At 35.0% G+C, this 22,931-nt stretch overlaps 1 protein-coding gene across 1 annotated transcript in view; it reads left to right on the top strand.

The window, feature by feature from the left end:
- The window catches only part of LOC131668442 (putative aldehyde dehydrogenase family 7 member A1 homolog), a 787,423-nt gene that overhangs the window by 407,618 nt on the left and 356,874 nt on the right, over window positions 1–22,931 (top strand). Inside the window, exon 4 of the mRNA XM_058942621.1 lies at window positions 21,384–21,583. Within this exon, the coding sequence (XP_058798604.1) occupies window positions 21,384–21,583 (200 nt within the window). The remainder of the gene's footprint in view (window positions 1–21,383; window positions 21,584–22,931) is intronic.

The raw sequence follows: 22,931 nt of genomic DNA, 5'->3' as shown, positions 1-22,931 counted from the left end.
TAATTATAATTGATTTTTTTCGTTTTTTAGATATTTTTTTATTTTAAGGAACTTTTATTTTAATTTTATCAGTTGCAGTATTAGCTTGTGAGATAGAATAGTTTATTTAGAAAAAAACACAAAAAAATTCTAAAGAATAATTGATCTAATGTGATAATAAAGAGTAATAACGTGGGGATAAAGTGTTTACTTCATTGGCAATATATGTTAAGTAAAGATTTGATTTTATGCATATAGATATATTAGAAATCACTAAATGTTTGGTTCTAAAATGAACTCACTGTTTTATAATAAAATGTTATTATTATTTTCAATCCAGCAAAAATAATTCCAATTTTCGAGTATTCAAATCACACTCATTATTTAAAAATTTTTGTAATTATATGAACTCTTTCGTTGTGAAAAACAAAAATTATTACATAATTTGAAATAATGCAGAACATTATAATTAAAAATATTAATGAATAATTTATTTTATGAATGTAAGAAAATCATACGCCAACTAATGTCAGGTCATAATCTTTTTTAAATGTTCGTTGAATGATAGAAAAAATTCAGAGTCATTTCATTCTGTTGGAGTGAATAAAAATCCTTATTTTCTGTAACTCTACTTAATTAATACACTATTTATTTTTAAATCAAACCATTAATCACTATTTTTTAATGCAATACTAATATTTTTGTTTTAGAAGCACTTCAACCGCATTAGATATTTGTATGCCACTAACCGACTTTGTAAATCCACTACGTTACAATGTTAATATGAACAATGTAGATTGATCTTTTCAGGAACCTCCGATAGAATATTTAACGATGAAAAAGACATGCTCAGCAAATCGTTAGCTTTGAATTTATTTTCATTGGCAAGTGATTCGACTATTGACATTGATTTACCTCTGATCACGCTAGATCAATGCATTTGCAAAAAAAATGTCGATGTCAATAATCGATTCATGTGATTTAGAATTAGGAAGTTTTTTCTGGTTTGTTTTAAATAAACTTTTTTCCATGTCGTAAGCAATACCGTAACTAATAAAATTAAAACGAAAGTTCCGTAAATATAAAAAATTACCAAAAATAAGAAAAAAATTAATTTTAATTATTATGTTTCCGAGACGGAAATATCATTTTCGGCATATAGGGCACGGCTTGGTGTGATGGCAAAAGTGATAATAACTTGACCATTTCTTGAAAGATTTTGAGCAAAATAAGTTGGCGTATAAGAACTAAATCAGAAGTATCTAAAATTGTAAACATTATATTATATCACATATATTTGATACACATGCACACACTTACTCATGTTTTGTAAAAATAATGATTTAATGCATATGAGATTGTAACCGTGAAGTTAATAAAACATACATACCTGTGGAAAAAACAATTTCTATTTCAGAAATAGTCAAATATCCTGTATTATAGCCCCACCTGCGCAATCTATTTTTACCCTACAGTATTCAAGTAAAAAAGCTTACTATAAATGCCAATCAAGTAAAATAATCGATAATACAACATTAAACGCCTTGTAACTATGATACGGTGTTATTGAGGTCTTATATATTATAAAAAAATGTGATACACTTTTTCGATGTATTTTTTCACGTAAAATACGATAGTGCTACTGAGTTTTTTCATAAAACTCAACCAAAGACGCGAAAAAACTTGATTTTTTTCTAGTTTTTAACTTCTAGCGCTCATGAGGTCAATTTTATGAAAAAACCAATAGCACCATCGTATTCTACGGAAAAAAATACATCGAAAACATGTATCACATGTTCGAAAACAATCTTGAGTTGACCTTGAATCAAAAAGGAATAAATATTTACACTGCCAGTGGAGCCGATCGGCATGGCCGATGCTATCATGTACTGAATTTGTGAAGGATTTTGATTTTTTCCATACATGTGATACATGTTTTCGATGTATTTTTTTCCGCAGAATTTGATGGTGCTATTTGTTTCATCATAGATTTAACCTACAAAGCGCTAGGGGAGAAAAACTAGGTTTTTTGTTAATTTTTATTTTTTTTAAGGTCGTTCCACCACTTTTAAAAATCTGAAAAAAATGAGGAACATTTTTCAGTCAAAAATACACAACATATTTTTTTTCTAGCAAAGAGTCGGTCTTCATTTTCGAAATATTAAATTTTAAAATTTTTGAACGGCTCTAAAAATTTGAATTTCGAATTTGAGCGCGGCCATTTTATAGGGCTTTAAAAACCCTACAATTTAAAACAAGAAAGATTTTTCTAGCTCAAAAACTGACCGAGATTTGGTCAAAAAATCAAAAATGACAAAACTGGGCCTTATAGGGACCTGTATGGGTTTAGGGGTCTGAAAATCTGGGAATCCTAGTCATTTTTCATGCTGAACATGGGGGTATAATTATTTTCCCGGATGACTCAAAGGCATTTTTGACCATTTTACCCTGCTAGACCCTTTATTGTTAGAATTTCATTTATCCATATTGGTTATTGAAAAAAGCACATGTAAAGTCAAGGAAAGTTTTCCATGACTCTTGTTGTTTAACTAATTAACAATGGCAGATATTATCTTAATTGATGATAAAGTATATATTTATGTATGGTTTAATTTAAGTAGATATATTCTTCTGTTACTTTGTCATCAAAAGCCGGTATCGAATTCACTAAATTAAGTAGGCCTCTAGATCAAAGAGAACAACCAATGTTATAATTTAGCATATTTAAAACGTTTTCTAACTTTTTATGATGATTTTACATTAAAATGCACGGAGAATATTTAAATAAAAATTTATTTCTACATCAAAGTTTCTGTTGGGCTTAATTTCTAGGTGAGGAACATTATAATACCATTTTTAAAACCGGTTCACATATTCGATTTGGACGAAAATAAGTATGAATGAAAAGATTGTTACTGGACGTAAACAATCATTCATTTAATACGAGGTGTGTTCAAAAAGTAAGGTGACTTTTCAAATTTCACGGGCAACGTACTTTCGATTTTCGATTTTTTTTGTTTTGTTATGTTGGTACACTCTTCCCGAACATCTGTCCCAAGTTTCAAGTGTATAGAATTTTTTGTTTGGTTGTGAGAGGTGTAAAGGTTCTAAGTATTTTGCGTGCTCGGCGATTTCTTGCTATCGAAAAATATGGATCAAAGGATTTGCATCAAATTTTGTGTAAAAAATAAAATGAAGTGCTTCAAAACACTTGAAATGTTGACGGGGGCATACGGTGAAACTGTTTTGAGTAAAAAAATGTTTACAAGAGGTACAAACTCTTCCAAGATAGCCGGGAAGATGCCAATGACGAGCCTCGCTCTGGACGGCCAAGCACGTCAACAACTGATGAAAACGTTCAAGCAGTGAAGAAAATTGTCCTAGAAAATCGTCGAATCACTATCAGAGAAGTTGCTGAGGATGTTGGTATATCGCTTGGCTCTGTCATGAAATTTTTTCTAACGTTTTGGGCATGAGACGTGTGTCAGCGAAGTTTGTTCCGAAATTGCTAAATTTTGACCAAAAGAACCGTCGCATGAGCATCGCTCAAGAACGGTTGAATGACGTCAACGACGACCCAGATTTACTCAAAAGGGTCTTAACTGGTGACGAATCATGGGTATATGGTTATGATATCGAAACCAAAGTCCAATCGTCCCAATGGAAGAGCCCAGATGAGCCAAGGCCGAAAAAAGCACGCCAAGTTCGATCAAATGTCAAAGTTTTGCTCACTGTTTTCTTCGATTACCATGGCGTGGTGCATCAGGAGTTCTTACTATATGGACGTACAGTCAATAAACAGTATTATCTTGAAGTTATGCGCCGTTTGCGAGAAGCAACACGAAGAAAACGCCCAGAATTGTGGAAAAACAATTCATGGCTTTTGCATCACGATAATGCCCCTGCTCACTCATCTTTGCTTGTGAGAGATTTTTTGGCCAAAAACAACACCACAATCATGCCTCAGCCACCATATTCACCGGATTTGGCCCCATTTGATTTTTTCTTGTTCCCAAAACTAAAAAGACCTATGAAAGGACGGAGATTTGCAACGATTGAAGTGATAAAGACTGCATCGTTGGAAGAGCTCAAGGCTATGCCGAAAAGTGCTTATGAGAAGTGCTTTGAGGATTGGAAAAACCGTTGGCATAAGTGTATTGTATCTGAGAGGGATTACTTTGAATGGGACAACATAAATATTGATAAATAAATAAATATTTTTTCTTAAAAATAAAAAGTCACCTTACTTTTTGAACACACCTCGTATATGGTGTCACGTCGATACTAAGAAAACGTTCGTGACGAACCATGATAAGTAATTAAGTCTCACGAGATGACACATGACGGGTTATGGTAACTAATCGGGTATCGGTAATTTAACTTCCTATCGTATCAACCCTCCCGGGAACATTTATAAATCTATCTAGCGAGATAGATTCGGCTAAGCACGTTCTCCATAATATTTCCTCGAATATTACTCACCGCATATTAATTTGGCAAAAACAAGGGAAGGTGCACATCGGCCTATGGTATAAAAAGGTTGGATCGAGATCCGCGATAGCTCAGACTCATGCTAATACTCATACTCGCACTTATACTGATTTAGTTATATCTAGATTTCACTATCCGGCTATTCAGAACCGGAATTATTCTTAGCTAAGCATTATAAACTTATCTTTCAACAATAAATCTTAATAAAGTGCAAACACCTGAGACTGTTTGGTAAAATCTCTTCTGAAACCCAGTTCTAACAAGGTAAGAAACTAAGTTATCTACCTAAACACACTACATACGAGTATAATAAAGGTGCTATCCCTTTAACCAACCTCCGCTTAACCCCTAACTAAGATCCAACTTTCACCAACGCGACAGTATTTTAAACATTATTACGTCTAGCCATAACATCTCCTCGCCTAGACATAACAATGGTTTTATACTAAATAAAAAATTATATTACCTAAAATGACAACTGTAATGTAAGCCATAATAATTAAATATAATTATTTTATTACAACACATTATGAAGAGAAATTATTTTTCGAAGTTCCCTATTTTAATTTGTCACTTATAGTGCTCTTCTAGATTTTACTTTTTGATAGTAGATTTTAATTCCATTATCCCATCCAAAGTACTTATCGGGATTCCCTTTTTGATAGACGCTTAGAAGAATTATATATTTAATTCAATAAGTAGACCATTCAGTCAAATAGCAATCATATTTATTTTAGTTATTGTTAAGTTATCATCAAGTTACTTTTAAATATAAAAAAGTTTGCTCTTTATGAAGCTCAATAAAGCTTAACTTTTGGAATATAGCGATAGTTTTGCTGACATAGCCAAGTCTTTAAGATTCTGAATAAATATAAAATAAAATTGGATAGAGGATTAAACATGTCATTCTGTATTTCTGACAGTGGGAATTGAAATTTTTATATCATTTGTAATTATAAAGCGTACGGGGGAGGTTATCTGAAAAAAAGAGAAATTTATTAAACACAAACTCCCACGATGCAGAGCTAACCGCCGCTCCGTTAAACACGTATAGTTGTACGTGTATTCGCCTTTATGTCAGATGATTTCGCTTAAGTGTCTTCTATCAAACGGAGTTAAACTCACCTTAAGTCACGTGACTTGTGACACCCGATGTATCTTAGGTGTGGGCGACTTTACGCCTAATCCGCTCAATCCCCTAGATGTAATTGGATTAAAACCTATGCCTTTACAATTTACTTAAGCTAATGGGAAATTAAATTACGTAATCAGCGAATGAAATTGACTGACTTTAATTAGCAAAAATAATTACAGTCTTTTATGGGCTGAAAGACGCGAACAGGATTTTACAATGAATTATTATTATTCGGTGACAGAGAGAGAGAGAGAGAGAGAGAGAGAGAGAGAAGATTCGAAAATTACCACAAGCGTACGCTCGGTGCGAACACAAAAAATCGCTATCATGGTTGACAAAATATCGAATGTATTTTGTCACGCAATAATAACGGGAGGTGCAGCTACCCTGCGGTGCAATTACGGTGATCAGCCGTAATTGTTGATGAGACAAATCAACTGCCGCTGCTCCTCCTGTTTATCAACTGTGCTGCCTCGCTCTTCTATCAGCTATAATTTTCTGCTTCTGAACTGCTGCTGTTTGTTGTCGTAGTAATGCCGTTGTACTCATGCACGTAAAATTGTCCCAGGAAAAACTTATCAATCGGTGAAACTCAGTGCAAAATAAAATTTGGCGGTATCGACATGTAAACAGCTGAGGCGTAACTGCTTATTCAAATTCTCGCGCGCCCCGTCTCTCTCTTAATTGTTCGTACTAACGCGCGAGTTAGAGAATCGCAAACGGATCGATTAATAGAATCGACTACCATTGCAAAAGATATCAAAATAGTTGTCTTATAAGCATATACATTTTTTTTTTAAATTTCATGATTATATAGGATCTTTTAAAGATTCAAGAATAATTTTTTACCATTTTTTTACAACATAAATTGAAATAATTTTGTCTGTTTATTTTTCGTGCAAGCACTAATTGTGGTAAGTACATAAATCATAAAAATAATTGAAATTAAAAAGTATATGACCACGGAATATAAATGACTTTTGATTTTTGCAAACACAAGTACTACGTTTTTATTTTTATTGGTACTGCAACGATTGCCGAAAATCGTAGGACTCGCGCGAGGTTAATGAGCGGCTAAACGGGAGTAGCCGCGCTCGGTTCGCGAGAGAGAGGGAGCGTAGGGGCAATGACCGGGAGGGGAGGGTCCGACCGGTAGTATGACTGTGCCACTCAGTCAGTTCGTGCGCCTAACCTCTGTTTTTTCCGAGCCGTTCGAGTTTTCTTTGGTGTTTGTTTGCCGTTGACATTGCATTTTGCGTGGGTGAGTGCTAGCAGCAGCAGCAGCAGCAGTAGCAGCAGCAACAACTGCAGTAGCAGCAACAGAAACAGCAATAACAGCAGCATTGGTAGCGGCAACAACAACAGCAGCAACAGCATAAGAGGCAGCACAGCGGAGCAGCTTAGTAACAGCGAGTTATTCGGATACGGTTGGCCACCGTATCCACGCCGTCGTTGCGGTAGGTGCACCTTCTTTCCCGTAATTAATCATTGTGTTAATTTTGGCGTGCGAATCCGCGCAGCGAGCGCGAAGAATTTGTTTTGCGTGCGAGCAGGCAGTTCGCGGCAATCGCGGTTTTTTTTCTCTCTCTCTCGATTAACGTGTGTTGTTATTCACGTGTGCGTGCGTTAGACTCTCGGCTGATTCCCCGTGTAATTTAATTCGTTAAATAAAGTGTATCTTTCTCATTATTTTCGAGTTCGTTAGTCGTTATTTTGTCATTCCTTTGTCCGGAGGTCGCGCCAGTGTTTATTTTCAGGAGATTCGAATTCGCCGGTTGCGAAGCACGAATCGTGCAAGTATCGATAGACGCGAGTCGATAACTTAGGTTCCGGAGGCGGCCGCACGAGCGCTACTAGTACGAGCGACAGCGCCGCCAAGTGGCGAGTTGGGGGAACCCAACTCGGAACATCGAAGAGACTCTGCGCAGGCGCACTCCGAGGCAAGGTAGGTTACTGTGCTTTAAGCACATAGATAGCAAGGCGTCGTTTAGTCGCATTTAAAGGTACGTTTGCGTGATTTCAGACTAAACGGCAGCCTGTTACAGTACACTCAATTATATTGAACAATTTTTATTATTCAGATATGAAATAGATAGATTTTTAATTAAATTTAAATAGCATAGATTTTTTTATTCACATTGTTAAATAAAATTGAAATAATTCGTGTCTTTTTTATTAATTTGAAAACGTTGTATTACTTAAGTGAGTCTCTAATAGAATTTCTCAACTTTTTCTGGAAGATTTTATTGAACATTAAATTTTGAATTCCTTATATAGGAATTCAAAATTTCATTCAAAATTAATGTGTCAGTTTTAGCGATTCAAAGTGGGCTAAGGGTATGATTTTTGAAGAAGAAAAAAACACTGGAACATATTTTTGGTATACGAGGGTGGTCCGATAAATACTTAGCCTCAACGCCCGATGGCGCCACTCTCGCAAAAGAAATATTCTATCACGTAGTACATCCTTCTTGATGGTTACTGTCAAGATTTATGCCGGATCGGAGTTGTAGTTTATTTTTGAGAGCGCGTAAAAGCAAGTGTGTCCGTTGATTTTTAAAAAATGGAAAAACAGCAGTATCGGTCGGTGATTCGATTCTTGTTTTTGGAAGGGAAATCGTGCAGCGAATCAAAAAATCAAAAAAGAAATTAAAAAACGCTTGGATGTTGTGTACAGTGACTCTTCTCCTTCGATGGCGACCGTCAAAAATTGGTTTAACGAGTTTCAGCGCTGTCGCACGTCCATTTTTGATGAGCCACGCCCAGGTGCTGTGAAAACAGCTACCACGGAGGATAACGTAACAAAAATTCACAATCTCGTATTGGCAGATCGACGATTGAAGGTGCGCGAGATAGCTGGGATCGTAGGCATTTCACCGCGTGGGTCATGTCCTGCATGAAATTTTGGGCATGAGAAAGCTGTCGTCGCGATGGGTACCGCATTTGCTCACTCCGGACAACAAGCGCAACCGTGAGACAACTTCAGAGCAGTGTCTGTTACGCTGTTTAAGCGCAATTCGAAAGAGTTTCTACGTCGTTTCGTGGCCGTTGACGAAACATGGATCCACTAGTATACACCAGAGATCAAGAAACAGTTGAAACAGTGAACCTTACCCGGCGAAATTGCTCCGAAGAAGGCGAAGACTGCCTCATTAGCCGGAAAAGTGATGGCCACCGTTTTTTTGTAGATCACAAGGTGTGATCTACATCGACTACCTGGCGGCGGGCTAAACAGTCACAGGGCCGTGCTATGCCGAATTATTGGGCTGATTCGATGTCGAATTGCAGAAAAAATGGGCCCATTTGGCGAAGAAAAAAGTGCTCTTCCACCATGACAATGCGCCGGCTCACATCTCCGCCGTCGCCATAGCCAAATTAGTCGAATTAGGCTACAAACTGTTGCTCCATCCATCGTATTCTCCAGATTTGGTTCCGAGCGACTTCTTTTTATTTCCAAACTTGAAAAAGTCGCCTACCGGGCAGAAATTTGAGTTGACTGAGGAGGTAATCGCGGCCACGGAGGCCTACTTTGCGAACCTTGAGGAAACATATTTTTCAGATGGGTTAAAGAAGTTGGAGCATCGCTGGGCTAGGTGTACTGAACTAAAAGGAGACTATGTTGAAAAATAAAATGTCACTTTACTAAAATTTTCGTTTTTCTTTTGTAGGCTAAGTACTTATCGGACCACCCTCGTATAAAGATAGGCTACAAAGTAATTTTATTGTTACGTGCAATAACGATGAGATACGTGAAATAAACATTAATAAAAAATATTAATGTGAGAGATTTTAAGTTTTCGTTGAATGATTCTTAAAATTATTTAAATATTTATTAAAAAAGGGAACCGGCGGGATATCGGTTATGATCATTTTTTGTTTGACCTTATGTCTATTTGATTTTCCCAATTGGCATGGTAAGCATTTTTGAATGAACTCTTGCACATATTCCTTCAAATGTACCCAGTAGTATTTATTCTTGATACGTTTGTAAGTTCTATTGCAACCGTTATGACCATCTATCCCTGAACAGTGGGCCTCTTCGATTATTTGTTGATGATGCTTGATAGAGGCGAAAACTATAAGTCCCTGACATACTATAATCTTGACTTCAGAAGGACCTAGAGTATTTTTTATCATTCGTAAAATTTCAAAGAAATCGACGAGTTCAATTTTTTTACTTTAGGCTATACTGACGGTTTTAATTTTATTTTCAGTTAAATTTATTACTAATTGCTTCAGTGCCAGGTATATATAATTTCCAAATTTCAGTAGTCTCTCCATTTTTACGACGGATTGGGATAATAAAATGCATCTTGTTCCCTATTTTGATTACAGTGGGAACGGCTAATTGTAATTTGTTCATTTGCGGTAGTTTATCATGTTTAAATAAGCTGAGTGCATCTTCATCCAGGGGGTACCAAAGGTGTCAGTGAAGTATAAGTAATTGTCTCGCCTCATAAATAGTGCGTCCTGACAAAAAATAACGTTTTCATTGGGTAAAGTCACGGGTTCGGTAGGGGAGTTCACTGAGTCTTCAAGCATCATGTCTTTTAAAAAGGTCATATCCTGTTTTGGTTGTGTATCCTGTTTATTTTTAGAGTCTTCATTATGCGTATAATATTGTGTGCCAATTTTATTGCCTTCGGACCAGTACGTGTTTACAGTAACTATAGGATAATTATTATTCGTGTCTGTTTCCGTTACTGGCTTGTCTACTTCCTGAGGAGGCGGATTCTTTTTCTGACGCGGCAGGAGGGACTGACCGCTGATGAGTTGCTTGTGAATTTGGGTCGCTTATCGAGTATAAATGTACCAAAAGGTCTATGGTCAGTAATGATGATGAATTTTCGACCGTACAGATAAGGCCTGAATTGTGAAATACTCCATACTATTGTTAATAGTTCAAGTCGGATAGCAGGGTATTTACTTTCAGCAGGTGTCAGGGTATGTGAGATTTATGCTACAGCGTGTTCTCGCTCTTCGTCATCAAATTGAGAAAGCGACCCTGCGATTCCGATTTTGGATGCGTCAGTGGTAAGAAAAAATGTTCTGTCGAAATCCGGGTGTCTGAGCACCGGAAGTTCACATAATTTATCGCGTAGTGTCTCGAAAGCTCTTTGCTGCTCTTCCGCCCAAATGAAGGGCTGGCGTTTCTTTAATAGAATAGTAAGTGGTTTGGCGGTTTTAGCAAAATTTTCTATGAATCGTCTATAGTATCCTGCCAGGCCGAGCCATTGTTTAACATTCTTTGGCGTGTTTGGGACCGGGAATTCTTTTACTGCGCGCAGTTTGTCGTTGCACGGGCGTATTCCGTATTTCGAGATTATATGTCTGAGATATTCAATTTCCGGGCGTAGAATTTTGCATTTCTTCGGATGAAGGACCAGATTAGTTTCGCGAAGGCGTTTCATTAACTCGATGATGCTCTCGCAGTGTTCGTCGAATGTTTTAGAATAGACGTAAATATCATTGAAAAATGCTACTACATTGTTTAAGTATGATACTAGTATATTATTTAGCGCGCGATAGTCAAATACAATGCGCGGCGGTTGCGGTTCGCCATCTTCCGTATTCTTTTTGGGCACGCAAAAGACTGGTGCGCAGTATGCGCTAGTTGATTTTTCGATAATCCCTCTTTCTAATAATTCCTGCATTAGTTCCTTTGTAAATTTACTGATCTTGGGGGGCGTACCTAAATTGTTGGAGTCTGATTGGTACTTCGGAGGTAGTATAAATCTCGTGCTCGATAATACTCGTGGCTCCGAGCTTGTCACCCTTAACGAAAAATCTGTCGCTGTAATTTTCGACGATTTCTTCAATTTTTGTTCGTTGAACTTGTTTGATATGGTCCAATTTAATCAATTGAAGTAACTGTTTGACTCTTTCGTGACGATTATCAATTTTTGGGTTAACAAGCAGTGCTGCGTGACGCGCTCTAGGTAATTTTTCTCTGATAATCGAGCGGGCTGTTAATAATGCATTTAATACATTACTAACTACATTTGGTTATTGTAAGTTACTTTGTGATTTAATAATTGGATCGAGGTATCTATTTAGTATTTCGAGCAAGTATACGCGATCGCTATTAATTTCAGATTCTTTATTATTTAAACAACTAATAATACTGTTAGTTAATTCTTGTATTAACGGATAATCTGATTCTGATTTTTCTGATTTTTCAATCATTTCTGATGCTTTGTTTAAAGCGTAGAGTAAATCGGATTCGTTTTTCAGAGTTTGCATGCGCATGCCAGAAGTTACAGATACAGCGTTAATTTTTTTTGAGTTCTTGGAAAAGTCGTTAACAGACAGGTTGTACAGATTGTCGGAATCTGATTTTTTTTGTGTTTCTCGGATTTTGTTTTCAGACAGCTGAGGTATATTCTCTTTAGGAGTCAGTGTGTCATTCTGTTTTATAGCATCGTGATCATTTTTTTACATGGGTTTTGTATACAGGTGCGTTCGTCCTCTGAGTTTCGACCGCTAGATCCGGCAGTTTCCCGATAGGGCCGTCGACCGAATACGACGAGTTATTGCCAGGCTGTGCCTGCCCTTCGTCTGCGAGAGGTATCTTGCTGGGTGCCTGGTTAATTTTTTTTGCTACGGGAATAGCTCCAATGTAACAGGATTTACTTTCGGTGAGAATTGGGAAAACAAGTCGTTAATTTCTAAGAGATTCCTAGCGTAATCAATATGCGCTCTGTACTTTTCTAATGACTCGCTTCCTATTACACCGTCTTCTAATATAGGAAAATTTTCCGGTACTAGGTGAAAATCTAGTATAAAGTTATGAAAGGTTAATGAAATTTTTCCTAATGTCGAGATACTTTCTTGCGAGATCCCTCGTAGTTCGTATCTGTCTAAAATATTTATGTGGACACCGTCTGATTTGCTTGAAATTTTAAGTAGTGAGACTGCTGCTCCGGTGTCTACGATGAAACTGAATTTTTGTTTAGTTGTATTTATTTCAAGCTGTATTGTTTCGCTAATTTTTTTAATTAGTATTTTGAGAGTAATTAGTTTTCGTTCATAGAGTGTTTCGACCATTGTAATTTTTTTGCGATAAGATCCTAATTACCAAGAATGAGGGGCCCCTAATTGTTATGTCTGGGCAAGGAGATGTTACGGCTAAACGTAATAATGTTTAAAATACTGTCGCGTTGGTAAAAGTTGGATCTTAGTCAGGAGTTAAGCAGAGGTTGGTTAAAGGGATAGCACCTTTATTACATGTAGCGTGTTTAGGTAGATAACTTAGTTTCTTACCTTGTTAGGATTGGATTTCAGAAGAGGTTTTTACAAACAGTCTCAGGTGTTTGCGCTTGATTTAAGATTTATTGTTTAAAGACAAGTTTATAATGCTTAGCAGAGTATAATTCCGGTTCTGAGTAGCCGGATAGCGAGACATAGAAATAACTAAATCAGTATAAGTACGAGTACTAGGATATGAGTACTAATATAAGCGCTAATGTAAACTGTAATATGAACTGCCCGAACTGTGTATTGTGTGAACTGAACTGCTCTTCGCGGATCCCGATCCAGCCTTTTTATACCATAGGCTGATGTGCCCCTTTCTGTGTTTTCGCCGAATTAATATGCGATGAGTAATATTCGCGGAAATATTATGGAGAACGTGCTTAGACTAATCTATCCCACTAGATAGATTTACAAATGTTCCCGGGAGGGTAGATACGATAGGAAATGAAATGACCGATACCCGGTTAGTTACCATAACCCGTTATGTGTAACATTTACTTATCATAGTTCGTTACATACGTTTTCTTTGTATCGACGTGACAAAGGATATAATTCAGTCCAAGTTTCTTATAGCGCGAAGTGTTCTATATGTCGAGCATGAATTATAACAGGAAAGGAGAGGATTTGCTCAGTTAATCACAATGAGAGAAAGAACTTAGGTATTAGCCAAGTTTATTCAATCTCATGTGCTCACTTTGCAAGGCTAGGAGTGAATGCTAGCCTGTGCAAAAATCCGCGTATTTATACACAGATTTTCCCGCCTATTTTCGCAGCACAGTTCTCTTCGAATCTTCGAGAATTATTCGCACTTTTGAGAAATGAATTTTCTAAATTTACAAGTGGATAAACATTAATACTGAAATTTTAAAACATCTAAACTTTACAAAATTAGTTATTGATCGTCTTAGTATAATTTATAATTATCACAAATAGTATCGTCAAAAGTTATTAACTAATAAAGTTAATTAATGTAATAATACAATATTTACAATAAAACAATAATAAAATTTTATATAAATTAATAGTTTATTAATTGTAGAAGTAATTTCTCAAAAGATATACTCAAATTATTTAATAACATTTAAATTATAATAATTTTTCATATTTGTAACAGTTTTTTCTATAATCTTATAATGTAATTACTAGATTAATTAAGATTTATAAATTATAAAGCTCTCATTATTATGTACAAAATTAACGCTTTCGATCTATATACAACTTTATGTTTAAATAAAATATTAATTATTTATTAATTAATAACAGTTATTATTAAGCTGTTATTACTCATGTTTTTAAGATATTCATTATAAATTTAAAGTATTTGCATTTTTCTAATAATTAATATTTACAATGTAATAAACAAATTAACTTTGTATATTAAAATTCAATATCATTTAATAATTAAGCGCAATTAAAATTATTATAATCTAAATATATGTTTTAAAGTCTATATAAAAAATGCTTTGTTTCATCAAAATTACTCTTAATTAACATATTTTATTCAAATAACAAAAACTATTATATCTATATCTATAAGTATGTGACGTCACGCTCCTTATATGGTCATGAAATTAGACTCTTGTACTAAGACAATCAAATAATAGGTAAGGTGGCACCGTTTAATATGCTAATTGATGTAAACAGATTGATGAGTTTAGCGGATTGCAGTGATTCAGTGAAATGAGAGAATAGCTCATAGATAGGACCGTTACAAATGCCTCGTTCAACTAAGATTCATCAAAGGAATTTACACGTCCTGTCATTTTTCCGTTCATATATCGGTCATTGCGAAACCAGTAATTTAGTTCTTTTCAATTGAGGATAGGTCCAGTTTGAAAAATAATAATCATACATAAAATAGTAATATGGAAATCTGGAGTGTAGCCCTTTCTGATGATTATTTCAGATTTGAAAAATAATAAACAATGGCAATGTTATGGATACTCAAATATGACGAATAGCCGTGTTTTTCGCATTTTATATGTTAGGATTACTCAAAAATCTGAAGTGATGGAGCAATTCTAAGTAATTTTAAGTTCTACGCCGAACATTACTTCGGAAATTACTATCAGCTTTTCCATAACGATCACAACCTCATATTTTGCAGACCTGTGTAATCTAATGAAACATACTCTATAAATATTGTGCTACATTTGATTAAATTAAATTTACAAAAATGATGATCAACAGCAAAGAAGAGAGGTCGATATACAACGAAGTTTGTAGACCGACTCAGAAAAAGCTCAGACGAAAAGTAGAGAATGAAAAGTCTCATGATTTTTTTGTTGGCAGTTGTAAGGATAAATTAATTGAAGACGATAACATCAGTAGTACTGAGCTCTTTGACGTAATATCTTATTCAGAGAGATCAAGTCATTTATTGGAAAAAATCAAAAGGACCAAAACTGACGAATCATTACACAGACTCACAAAATAAACAAAAAGATGTCTGTACTTTCGACAAGACATACTTTTTCTTACGTATTTTTCGACGCTGAATCTGATCAGCAGGCCCTGGTAGTCACAAGCGAACTTCCGGGATATTCCTCAGAATAATCTTCTGGAAAGGCCACTGCAAATGTCTCTGAAAACTCTTAGTTTGGCAGCAGACACTGATAGTTGGAGGTGAGCCTCTATTCTGATAGAAGGTAGATTACTCAAGAAGCCTCTGGAAAAACCTCTGGAAAAGCCACTGGAAATGCCGTTGAAAATTCTCTTGATTTGGCAGCAGGCACTGTTAGTTGTACTTCTGTCCCAGATAAAAGGCTGGAAGGCTTCAGAGAGATCCGAAGCTGGTTAAGCCGCTCGAAATAATAGCCTGAATGAGCCGGTGCATTGATCTTTATACCCTTGTTCAGAGCGCTCAGAGCGCTCTCTCCCTTTATGTCATTTGTTGGAAGAAGGGACAAAATGGTCAATGAGGAGTCGCCCTCTGGTGAGTTATGAGATTAGTTTTAGGTGAATTTGTGACGACAGAAAAGATTTTCCAGTTGCTACTGTAATGAAAAATATAAAACATGTATCATCAACGATCGTGTTGTGAGTTAACAAAAAGCAAGACTCGACCTGTCTTAGTTGTACATGAGCGAGATAGCAGACGAAGCCAAACATTTACTTTTAATGTTTGTAAAGCCATGACATCATAACTGTTTACCATGAATTTCTTGAGTTGAGCGAAAAAGAAACCAGCCACACAAAAGTCCGATGTTGAGGGAAAAATTGGATAATGCAGGCCGAGGCCTGAACATCTATTTTAATGGTTTTTCATGATTTGATGTATGAAAACAAGATTAACTTGGAATGTTGAATGTAAATTTGGTTTGAAATTAATCATCAGTCACACAAGTGTGACAGGGTGCGGTAATTTTAGTTATTTTTAAGATGTTGTAGTATTAAATTGACTTTCGCTTACGCACACACTTTCATCGAATAATCGATGTAAAGGGTTTCTGGCACGTTTTTGTCCCCTTGTCGAAATTGTCTCTCTTTTTATCATCCAGCAGTAATCTGCCAACATATTTATACCCCACCTTCCTTGGACGTTTCTACGTTCAAATTCTTTTAAGTCTTTATGAAACCTTTAACCTTGCTTTTCACTAAAGTCACCGTTATTTTCAGGAAATTGATCAATATGAGAATCAAGAAAGGCAGCCTAATTTTTGATAATTACATACCATTCTTTTGACAATATTTATGTAGTCTACATCTATTGTGTTACCCAAAAATTTTGTTGACACCTCTTTAAAGCTTGACCATGCCGCTTTCTCGGATTCATTCATGGTTGTGTCAAAGTTTTCATCTCTAAATAAAGTACGGATTTCAGGACCGTCAAAGATACCTTCTTTTAATTTAGCATCTGATTTCTTATGAAACATTTTTTCAAAGTATTTAAAACATTGGCCATTTTTGTCCCATACCTTGACTAATTATTTCATCAACTCAATCTTTATATGCAGAGGAGGTATTAAAATATCAGACGGATTCACAAGAGGTTCTTTAAGAATATTCTGTTTTCCAGGTTTAAGTGAGTCTCTTGGTGGCTAATTCTGTATTTTGTAGTGATTTGTTCTATCTCTACTATCGAACATACACAAATAACATGGAAATTTTGTGAATCCAGATTGCTTTCCAATATCATGGATACAATTTTCAATTATCCATATATTTGCCAATTATGTTCTTTGAACTTTATTTTTGTCAAAATCAATTCAAAATTTGAATACTCTTTTTCAGGCGTAGTTGAATGTGCTAAAGGCATAGGAGCATACTTATTTGTATTGTGAACAAGTACTACTTTAAGGATGCGCTGTGATAAATCAATAAACAGTCGCTAATCCTCAGGTTTTTGCACATCTGGCTTTAATTCATCGATGAGTCCTTTATGTCAGTGCAGTAAACTAGATGCATCTTCATTAAAATACTTACGAAACTTTTCCTCTCGGCTGCGGTATGTACTTAATTTAGTACCCTTTGTCACCATATTTCTCCTCTTTATTTCTGAAGCTAGTAACTTCGATTGTTCTTTGGTTGAACCAATTAAATCGTTGAGACTTTTCTAATCATATTTGTCAACAGTTCGCACTCTATCTTTAGAAACATACTTTTCATTATTGTTTAGAGAAAGATTTTCTTCACTTTCATCGGATTCGTAAAAATCCTCATCTGTTGCGTTATGATTGTTGTCAGTTCATTAATTTGATTTGTCAAATCATTATTTACATTTAGAGTTCTCAAACCTAATATAAAACTATCCCGAGACTCTTCATTCTCGAATGCTTCTGTTACGTCTTCCGAAACTCAAGGTCTTAAAGAAACTCAAATTCTGTATACGTCAGCAAAAGTCATTGCACTTTCATAAACTCTCAGATAAGTGGCAAACTGAAAAATCTTACTCTGCAAATTGCGATGAATCAAGCAAAAGATTGCAAATATCGAAAATTTAACGAAATTCGGCAGCTATAAAAACCCGCAAAGCGCAAATAGTGTTTGCGCTTGCGCAAACACTACTTGGTTAGACAGTATTCAGCTAGTCATTTCCTGCATTTTTAAACCTGATTTACGAGACATCTCTACAATAAGATTAACTTTTTGTTCATACTTCTACATCATATATAAAATATACATGGAAAATATAAGTGAGCTTTGCCCACTAGATTTCATATTGATACGTCTTAAATATTAGGTTTAACGGGTAGCTAACGCCCAAGACGTAACAACTGGTTTCGGTACCTAACTATCTAAAAACGAATTTTCGTACAAATCGTTCGGATCAAAGTTAATAACGGTTGGACCACCAAATAAAATAAATAAATTAGCATAAACAAAAGAGTCATAGCTTTTGAAATAATATAAACAAAAACTGTAAATCGCAGTTTCTAAAATAAAATAAGCATAAACCGAAAAATTGTAGCTTTTAAAATAAAATAAACGTAAATCGAAATATTGTAGCTTCAATATTCTACATAAAATATAATATCTACAATTAATGCAACTAATCAATAAACTAGAAGATTACAGAATCACCTTGATTCCAATCAATGACCTACAAGTTACACACTGAACAGGAGCGTTAACATTCACAAGCAACAGCTGTAGTGGTAAATGAGCCAGATAAAATGATAACGCTATCAAAAAAAGATACAATGCTGTGCTTCTGAGAAATACAATAACTAGGTCACTAGAAATATAAGCTCAACATTTAGAGAGCAACCTGTATTTATTTGAGAAATGTTCAAATTAGCAATAACAGAACACCAGAGAATAAATCAACAATTCAAATTCAACTTACGCGTCAATAAGTAAACAAAATTCCAGAGCTTAAAAGTCAACTTAGTAATAAACTAGAAGAATTCAGAAGAAGTTCAAAAATACAAAGATCATCAGTAAAAACTCAGTACAATCAAACAAACGATACTGAATTAACTGATTAAGCTAATAAAGAAATCATTCAAAAAACCGTAATAAGAAAGAACCCAAAACTAAATTCCTCGAAACAAGTATACAGTGCGGCATCTTTTCACGCAAATACAACATTTGATCTCGAGATCAGTGGAAAATATTTAAAAATCGAAGGATATATAATGTAACATAACTTGTTATATTCCGCTATATTAGCGTTATATTCCGTTGGCGGGATATCCGGAAACTTCGAGAGACCACTATTGTAACGTAAAAGATAACGTAATAGATTTACATAAGACGAAAATAAAACACATATCCTTAGGAAAAACACAATTAGAGTTAATAAGACACTATACACTAACATAGCAGAAGAATCATTATAAGTAAAATCAATGAAATTACACTTAAATGATGTTACGAATTACGTCCCTGAATACGATGGAAAAAATTTATCAATAACAGAATATATAAAAAAAATTGAAACAAGTAAGAACCCTCATTGATGACATAGACGAAACAAACCTCACAAAGTAACCCGCAGAATTCTTCTGGGAAATGGCTTTCGACTAATTTTTTGAAACTTTGTAAGATGATAGTTCTTAAAACGTAGAACAACAGTCTTCATAGGCCCAAAGCTCCAAGGATCTTAGTTTAAGAGTTACAGTCTGTCAAAATCGAACTTTTTTATTCATTCGCTGTATAACGTAAGCACGGGAATGATGTTTTTAACGGAGATATATAGATATATATAAATAGGTATGTACTCATATATCGGTATAGGTATTGTCTACAAATGTATATATGTATGTATGTATACATGTATAAATATATATATATATATACTTATATACATTGGGTTATTTGGCTAACTGTCATCTATGAATAACCGATCAGATTCTTTTGATCACACTAGCCATGATATATATTCAGTAATATCATATATATATAATAATTCTTTCTAGATTTTTAAGAATAAATAAGCACAAACTTTCCCTTCCCAAATTAACCCTGATTACTGTGTGATTGACATTGCGGAGGATTAAAAGTATAAGGTTATTGCAATCGATTGTTCTTACCCTTTTCTATCAGATAATTAAGAAATATAAGCAAAAATACTAGAATAATTTACTTTTCGAGTTTTCGAAAAATTAATTATCAAGCTTTTCGTCGGATGCAGACAAGTTACGAGGGTTGTTTGTTCTATAGTCCTTTTGAGGATAGTAGAGCAGAATATCCGTGGAAACCTTTCCTTTGGTTTCTTTCTTCGACTTGCATAACAGTCCTTTTTAGGATAGTTAGCGAATTTAGAAATTCTACGAAATTGCAGTGCTACGTGTATAATGTTCAGTTGAATGCACGTCAGCTGGCATTAATGAATGGCATTCAGAATATCATTAAAAAACAAATAGCAATTACTAGACTAGATGAACGTAATTATCCAACTCTAGTCCTAGATGAAAACTCTAGAATATGTGTTAATTATAATCAGTTAATAGTTGCTGAAATTACTTTAGTAGATACAGATTCAGCCTGTTTGCGATTAAACGTTTTTACGCAAACAGCATCTCAAACTTGCATTATTTGCAATGCGCAAAATAACATCCTCAAGTTATCGTTAGAATGTAAGGTTCAGATTTTTATAAAGAGAAACATTTTTATACCAAAGAATGTACGTAGTTGTAAACTTCACTTGAATGACAGTAAGGTTTTCTTCGATCCACTAAAGCTTGGCTTGCAATTTATTCATAGACCGTATGTTAATAGAGGTCAGCAATATGTTATTACAGGTTTTTCTTCAAGGAAGGAGAAACGTGGTATTGGAAAGGGGTAAGCCAGTTGACTATAATAACTTAACTGATCAGGATTTTTAATGATTATTACCAATCAATAAACAACAGTTTGAAGAACTTATAACTTTTTGTGATCCAATAGTACAAAACGGAAAATTGGGACATATTCACAGGAAAGATTTATTAATTATTCTGTGTAAGATTAGGCAGGGATTGAGTGATGAATTTTTGAAAATAATTTTTGATCAGTCTAGCAGACAAAATATCAGTTTAATCATTGAATATGTCAGAACATCATGACTACAAAGATTTGTTCCAGAAAATATCTGGTTTGATGCCATAACTAGGTAGCAGTTTATAGAACAGCATGTAACAGACTTTGCAAATGAGCTCTACAATCCCGATCCTGCAGAAAGGAATACCATAAGTATAATTGACAGTACATATTCCTACATACACAAAACTTCTAACTTTCGTGTATTGCGACAATCATACTCTGTTCACAAAAACAGACATCTATTGAAACCAACCCTCATAGTAGCCCCAAATTGCTATTTTCTCATGATTTTCAGACCTTATTTTTCAGACCCTCGTAATAATGATGCTGAAGTACTTCGTGAAGAATCTGAAAAATGCTGATGGTTTAGCAAACTTGTTCACACAATATTGTACACGTAGTTCGGTAGATAAAATACTAGGAAGAATAAGAGAACAATGACAGTATTATTGACTAATATAATCTACATAAACATTGTATCATGATAACTTTTTCAATAAAGTAACAGAAAAATTTATCTAGTTAAGAAAAAAGCTGATAAAATGTTTTGTTTCAGGTTTTTGGATGGAATAGTGCTTTAGCAATGGTTTGTGGTAATACAACTGTATGGAAAAGTTCACCAACAACTCCTTTAACATCAATCGCCATAACAAAGATTATATCAAGAGTTCTAGAAGCCAACAAACTTCCAGGATCAATTGCATCCTTAGTTACAGGATCAGGCGATATTGGTCATATATTAACTAGTGATAAAAGGTAAGATATTCAATTTGTATAAATGAAATTCTCGTATCAATAAATTTAATATTAGCCTTAAATTGGCTCATTATTTTTGGATATTAATTAAATAAATATCTTTTGATAAATTACTCTAATAAATGATTCTAATACATCTAAAAGATGTAACAGCGATTAAGCCCGGCTTACCCTGTTAACATAAGAGAAAGGGACTAATGCGATAGGCCGGAATGCATCTGGAAATCTAGGTAAGGTCCGCGTCATCTAATGGACGGCTGGAGCGGCATGAATTCACTGTGATGGCTCAAAAACGTGAATTTTGATGGTACGCTAATAAAGGACGGCGCAAGAGTATAAAGCATTTGAAATAAAACAACAACGTATACACAGATCGACATCGGTAATCAACAAAGATTCTTTAATAAAGAAGCATTAACACAAGCGGCTTGAGAGAGAGAGAGAGAGAACTATCGGGCCGGTACTTACAAATTGAGCGTTCAGGCAAGCAGCCGAGTTATGTTAATCGAGGATCTCGTCGTGAGCGTTTCTACATGAGTACGAATACCGCATATAGCTCTATTAAGGCGCAGGTATGATACCTCTCTGACTTCCCGGGCTCGGTCTCGCGTTTTCATCTTGTGTCAATTAACCAGCACGCGGGACTACTCTCTACGGCGAAGCTATCCTTGCTCTATCCGTCTCACTCTCGTGCGTCTAGTGAGGCCCTGCGTATTCGCATCTCTCTCCGCTCTGAATTACCTCATGTAAAAGAGTGAGCATACTTGTACAAGAATGACTATAAATACAATAAATTGATTGATACAATGAGTTATAAAGTAAAATAAGTTGTACACAGGTGATTATTAAACAACAAGGAAAGAGATGTATAACGAGTAAAGAAATTTTACTTGTTATGAAGAAAATACTTCTTATTTTAATTTTGATAATATCTATTTTTTAGATCGAATAGCGAATAAACAGAAAAATTGATTTCTAAAATTATACAGGGTGGACAATTTTAATCGAAGCACCCAGAAATCTTTTTCCAGGTAAGAATGCGTGAAACATGTTTCAGACAAAAGTTGCTGGACTCCGAGGGGGACATAATCGGGTGACCTTGACACTGACCTTGAGGGTCATTTTCAAGGTCATCTGAAGGTCAACTTTGTTTTTTTAAATAGAAACCCCCATTTTTGACCTCGGATTCAGAAAGAGCGGGAAATTCTACGTTCAGATGACCTATTATACGTGGGGTCTGGGTGACCACCAAGGTCGTCCCCAACATCACGTAAAGTTCAATGTTATTTTTTTCTTAATCTTTCCACCTAACTAACCTAAGATCGGTATGGTTTAGAGAAAAATGATG

This window comes from Phymastichus coffea, unplaced genomic scaffold (assembly GCF_024137745.1).
Source record: "Phymastichus coffea isolate CEN01 unplaced genomic scaffold, Cenicafe_Pcof_1.1 PCOF00006, whole genome shotgun sequence".
Classification (NCBI taxonomy): domain Eukaryota; kingdom Metazoa; phylum Arthropoda; class Insecta; order Hymenoptera; family Eulophidae; genus Phymastichus; species Phymastichus coffea.
Note: the sequence above shows the minus strand (reverse complement) of the source record. Positions and strands in the feature narration are given on the sequence as shown.